The sequence below is a fragment of the Rhamphochromis longiceps genome, linkage group LG8 (assembly GCF_057381845.1).
Source record: "Rhamphochromis longiceps isolate RC_006_pf linkage group LG8, R_longiceps_female_GT1.1, whole genome shotgun sequence".
In the NCBI taxonomy this organism is placed as follows: domain Eukaryota; kingdom Metazoa; phylum Chordata; class Actinopteri; order Cichliformes; family Cichlidae; genus Rhamphochromis; species Rhamphochromis longiceps.
In genome coordinates, this window is record NC_140564.1 from 17,149,199 (window position 1) to 17,155,022 (window position 5,824).

Below are 5,824 nucleotides of genomic sequence, written 5' to 3' on the forward strand. Positions count from 1 at the left end.
CAGACATGCAGCCTGAGTGCAAAGAAAAACATCCATCCCTTAAGTATTTAGAGGATCCATTGCACGGGGTCCTCTCCAACAGTGTTTTCCAAAGTAAAGATCAATAGGGGGTGAGGGAGGAGGACACTGCACTAATGCACACTGATCAGCATCAGCCGTGAAACCGTAAACCCTCAATCGTTTAATTCGGGGTTGGTTTACAGATGGAGACCCTCGCTGGTGCCATCCTAGAAGCTGATGGCGATTGTAGACGAGCAGCAGAATAATAACAGGGTTTTCCTTTGCTGGGGAGGAGACTGCCTCCAGAGGATGGTGCCGTCTGAATCAAACCAGCTTTGACCTCTAAAGTTTAGGACTCACAGCACCTTTTGAATTTTAACTTTGCTTTATTTGTATATTCATATATATATATATATATATATATATATATATATATAATCTGCCGTTTTTAACGTGTTTCGACCGGGATGTATTCGTTGTCTTGAATGCACCCTTGTCGGACTTCATTGCCCACAACGCACCACTAAATACGAAAAGTAAACGTCCAAGGTACAAATCGTTCCTACCAGAAAAAAAGGTGCTAATGAGTGAACTATAAATGCAGATACGGGTGGGCCTGGTCGTGTGTTAGTGTTTCGTGTTCAGCACAGAGGCATTGGACTGTCAGCGCTACTAACCAGCTCGTCGTCTTCTTCAGGTAACACGACGAAGTGCTGCAAGTACACGGAGCCATACTGTTAATTAAAGGTGTTGGCAAAAACAACAACAATAGTAATAGTAAACTCTATTTTAAACAGCTCACAGTACTCTGGAGCAGAGGTAGACCACTGCTTTGAGTGAGGCATGTTATTTTGCAAGTCCTCGGCTTGCCGTTTTTATTTTTTTAAATTACAGTATTTTATTAAAAACGTTTATTAGTGACTATAAATGAGAGCCTGCTTCACAATTTTCACTGTTCCGCTTTGGTAATGCAGTTTTCTTGTAGTATGACCTCTCACCTTGCCAGGAATTACGCAAACGTGTGTTTAAATATGCTGCTAACTTGCATTAAAGTCTCTGCACTCTGCAAAGATTTCAAAATAAGAGCGTCATACTGGATAAAACTTGTTTGAATACATGACAGTCCCAATTTAAAAAAAAAAAATCGTATTATTTGTTTTTATTTTGCATTTCTTTTCGCTATTTTTCTTACAGACAATCAACATGGCAGAGTCGAAAACAAAGGCAGAGCTGCTGCCTGAAGATGTTGACACGGATGACTGTCTGACTTCATACACTTACATCTACAGTCCGGATTTACTGAAGTAAGCATGAAAATATGCGTTTCCATCAGCACGTGTGATTTAGTCTCTTTCCTGACCGTTTCATGGGGTGTACTGTATTTTACAGAGACCAGGTTGCTTTTATCACAGGTGGAGGATCTGGAATCGGTCTGCGCATAGCTGAAATCTTCATGAGGTGAGAAGATCTGCCTGCTCATCTCCGTAACAGCCAATCCTGTTGCAGTCAGTAAAATATCACATTGAACTCTAACAACATTTTAATTATTGATCTGTGCATGGTAATGTGCCGAGGTCTCGCGCAAACCCTCAATTTGTTATATTTTACTTAGTTTAATCACAGTTCTCTGGGCTTTCTGAAGGTCTTTGAAAGGTTTTCTTTGGACATTGGCTCCTGTCTCACTCATTTTCAGTTCACTTCTCGCACCAGACCATTTTCTGAAGGATGTTTTTAAGTGTTTAAGCCACTTAACACTAACCAAAGGTGGTGATGTTTGTTTGTTTTTTGTTTTTTTTACTTTAATGATTCAGACTAAAGCAATGAAAGTTGTTTATACATAACATAAAACTTTGCAAAGAAGCAACTTTAAATTGCATCTTTAAGGATGAAGTGGTAGACAAAAACCCTGTCTACAGCAGATGAACGGTATCTAAAAATCCAGCAAAGAACTGACAAAGGACCAGAGAGATGACCCTTCATTTCATTCTTCTACTGTTTACTTTAGCCTCAGTTGAAGGTTCAGTGGTCTCAGTGAAAGGGTGACTTTCAAGAAACCATTTATAAGGAAGGGCAACTGGGTGAAAACGCCAAGGTATTCCTGATTACACAAGAATTAGACTGAAAATCAGGTGCATTTTCATAGCAAAATACACAGAAATGAGAGAGGGCTCAAGTGAGGCTCACTCCATGATGAAGCTACATTTGCCTAACCTTGTGCTGTTCTACCCTTTGTTACCTTACTTTCCATCCTGCCTGCCTCATATCTACCTTCTTTATTTATGGGTTGATGATCTTTTCCGGTTCTGATCAGCACAATGCAGCATGTGTTCTCTCTGCAGTGTTATACATTTTCTCTGTCTTCCAGGCATGGCTGTGACACAGTGATTGCCAGCAGGAACTTAGACAAGCTCAATGAGGTTCACTCTTCCCACTCTTTCCGCAATCATAGAAGATCATTATATAACACGAAGATGCCAGTGTTAATGAATATTTATCCCTAGGCTGCTAAAAAGCTGTCAGCTGTGTCAGGGCGGCGCTGTCTTCCACTGTGTATCGACGTGAGGCAGCCCGACAGCATCATGGCTGCTGTGGATGAGATCCTGAAAGAGTTTGGCCGTGTGGACATCCTTGTTAACAGTATGTGATGCCTCGTGCACAAAGACCAGCTTTATATATCTCATGCATCTTATGGAAAAAAAACAAACAAAAAAAAAAGGCGGGGCACCCCGCCACAAACAATTCCTGACCTTTGCAATCCAACCACTGAAGGTCCAAATGATTTTTAAAGCCAAAATAAGTGCAAATGTACTCTGTTCAAAGGTCAAGTGTGAAAGGTTTTGGTTTAATCATCAACCTTCCTGATACTTCATCTTTTTATCTTGTATTTTTACCCTGTTGCATCACTGTAGCATGATTAAGTGTTAGATACAGGTCATCTGTGCAAACTGATCTTTATGTCAGCAATTAGGCACTGCAGAGTTCTTTGCCTTGGAGTTGTCATAATTACTGTGCTGGTTTCAATCACAGATGCTGCTGGGAACTTCCTCTGCCCTGCTACCGCACTCTCCTTCAATGCCTTCAAGACCGTTCTGGATATAGACACGTTGGGTACATTCAACACCAGCAAGGTGGTTTATGAGAAGTGGTTCAAGGTACGGCGCTCGTTCTGTTTGTGTGATGCAGTGTTTCTGAGCTGTGCTGAAAGAGCCACAAGTACAGTTGTTAATGCTTTATCTGCCACAACATCAAAGTCTTCAATAAGATTGTTTTCCTGCAATACATGCTAGTCACCAGAAGAGGGCAGTGCACATTAAATTACTTATTGCATTACGATTCACTCAGGATCATGGTGGCAGCATAGTCAACATCTCTGCAACGCTTGGATACAGAGGACAGGCCCTGCAGGTGCACGCTGGCTCTGCCAAAGCAGCAAATGGTGTGTGTGTGTGTGTGTGTGTGTGTTGTGTAGTGATATTAAAATGCAAATCTAATATCTCCATGCTGTCTTTCTTGTACCCAGATGCCATGACCAAGCACCTGGCTGTGGAGTGGGGGCCCAGTGGAGTGAGAGTCAATGCTGTGGCTCCAGGTCCCATCTCTGGGACAGAGGGCTACCGCAGGCTGGGTAAACACTGAGCTTAAATAATGATCCGTCAGTTTAAGGGATCTGTATTTGATCTTATAAAGTCTAAAACAACTTCAGGCAAAGCATTGATACTGTTGCCACTGTGCAGGCTTCTGCTGGAAACGAGCATTTATTCCTGATTTTGTCAATTTTCCAATATAGAAAGTTTTTGTACAAAGCCACTGTTTGGGATGAGCTGCCTCTGCAGTGTTAAATCTACAGCATTGATTCTCATGGGTACTTCAGATTAAAAGCCCTGAAGAATGTCATTTGGCTAGAAACACTCTGTGAATCACGTGCATCAGCATGATAAATTTAATTTTTGGTTAAGGGAGTATGATGTTTATTATGGTGTGATGCTATGTTTGCTGTATCCAGTTAAAGGAATTCTAGGAAGTGTCAGAAATTGCCAATTAGGTAAAGCATGTTCAGGCACATTTTTATAACACATTTTATCTTAGAATTCTTTAAAGAAATCACTACCTCATGATGATGATGATGATATCAATCTTTACAAAATTATTTAAAAGCATGAGCTCTTGAAGTCACCTAAGGGCTGTTGGGTCAAAAATACTGTAATCATGGTGTATACGTGTAGCTTACATCATCTGAGGATGCTCGTTTCTTCTTAAAACTTTCAGGTGGTCTTAGAGTGGAAGCTGCTGGTGCTTTCCAGTCCATTCCTTTGCAGCGAGCTGGCAACAAGACAGAAATGGCCCACTGCGCTCTCTTCCTGGCCAGCCGGGCGTCGTCTTACACGACTGGAGCCATCCTGGTGGCGGATGGTGGGGCCTGGCTGACCTCAGCCAACGATGTCTCCATGCTGTTGGGTATAGCTTCCTCTAAATCTGCTAGACTCTGAACGGGGCTCTCCTTTCCTCCTCCTGATGCCTCCCTCCCCAGGTGTGTGGGAGGAGGTGAAGAGAGAGTACAACTAGGAATGTGATTGTGCTGTTTTATGTTGCAGGAATGCAGTGAAACCTGTAATAATTTATGTGTATGTTATTGTCTTTCAGGTTATTGGTCAGCTGAACACAAAAGAGACAAGTAATTGCTGAAACAAAGAAATATTGCAGCCATCTGTAGTACTGAAATACCACGTGTACAGTATTTGTAGTTCATGTAATCTACTGGTGCCTTAAGTCAGTATTGAGACTCATGGAGTTGAACACTAATGTACTATATTTGCTGTACTATAGTAGTTTACAGTCTTAGAAATTAAAGAAATACTTTATTACAAATAACCAACTTTGTTTCTCTCCATTCCACTGCTGTAAGTGTGCATTTAATGAAATCATGTTAAATAAAATATTTACCTAATATCTAAGGGTGCTGTTTGTATTTGTGGTCAAAAATCAGGTAACTGTTTCACTCTGTCAGATTGTGCCTGCACCATGGAGCAAACTTTTAATTTTAAGTTACAACTGTTTAAGTTTGGGTCTTCGTGGCTGATTCAAGGGGGGGAAAAAAAACTATGCTCATACAATGATTTTTATTTTTTTAAAGTCTTACATGGCTCTAAAGGCTTATCCAACAGGTGCCCAACGCAAGAGTGAACACAAGGTCAGTAGGTGGGGAAAGTTTCTGAAGCACTCTGTTTAGTAAGATTTTTTATTTATTATTATTATTATTAATGTTATTATTGCTGGAGCAATTCTGCAAGTAAAACTGACCAATGTGTAGTGACTTAAAGTCTTCATCAAGGCCTGACAAATGCACCATACCAGCTCTGGGACGTTATTAGTGTGTGTGCGTGAATGTATATTTCATACACAAATTTAACAACCAGTTCGACAGGGATTCACAGTACCGCTGAGAGTCAGATGGGGGCGCCAAAACATTACTTTACATCCAATAAACAATTCTCCACAATCGTTTGTAATTTATAAACATAATTATATGGGTTAATATGTTATATGAGGAATATTTGTTTTACCCAGACAACCGTGCAGCCTGCTGACTCTCGCTGATCACGGCACTCTGATCTCTGTATAATGTGGAAGCTCCTCTGCTGAACCTTAACTTTGACCTCTGTGTAAATAAACATGAGTGCGGACCAGTGTTTTGAAAATTGTCTGTGGGCTTTCCAAGCAACGAGAAGACAGATAAATAAATCCCAGTTGGTGGCTGCTCATGATGCCAGTGATACTGCGGGGTGTTTAGTACGCGTGCGTGAAACGTCAGTGGTGTGTATGCGGC

General features: G+C 41.1%; 1 protein-coding gene across 2 annotated transcripts; it reads left to right on the forward strand.

Moving 5' to 3' along the window:
- The first annotated feature begins 519 nt into the window (after positions 1–519).
- Positions 520–4,947, forward strand: decr2 (2,4-dienoyl CoA reductase 2, peroxisomal). 2 transcript variants are annotated; one of them, XM_085416146.1, is made up of 10 exons: positions 520–697; positions 1,195–1,304; positions 1,390–1,458; positions 2,366–2,417; positions 2,502–2,637; positions 3,028–3,152; positions 3,343–3,436; positions 3,521–3,625; positions 4,267–4,528; positions 4,642–4,947. In XM_085416146.1, exons 2-9 carry the CDS (start codon positions 1,204–1,206, stop codon positions 4,485–4,487), a joined length of 903 nt encoding a protein of 300 aa, XP_085272272.1. In that variant the 5' UTR covers positions 520–697; positions 1,195–1,203; the 3' UTR covers positions 4,488–4,528; positions 4,642–4,947. The 2 variants fall into 2 exon arrangements, with proteins under 2 accessions (XP_085272272.1, XP_085272271.1); XM_085416145.1 differs by having other exon boundaries at positions 4,267–4,455.
- Positions 4,948–5,824: the final 877 nt, after the last annotated feature.

Bases quoted from the DNA above. Each gene is read 5' to 3' on its own strand.
- decr2 (XM_085416145.1), top strand. From the start codon at position 1,204: ATGGCAGAGTCGAAAACAAAGGCAGAGCTGCTGCCTGAAGATGTTGAC. The intron at 1,305-1,389 runs GTAAGCATGAAA...TGTATTTTACAG, and splicing joins TACAGTCCGGATTTACTGAA to AGACCAGGTTGCTTTTATCA. The intron at 3,153-3,342 runs GTACGGCGCTCG...CGATTCACTCAG, and splicing joins TTTATGAGAAGTGGTTCAAG to GATCATGGTGGCAGCATAGT.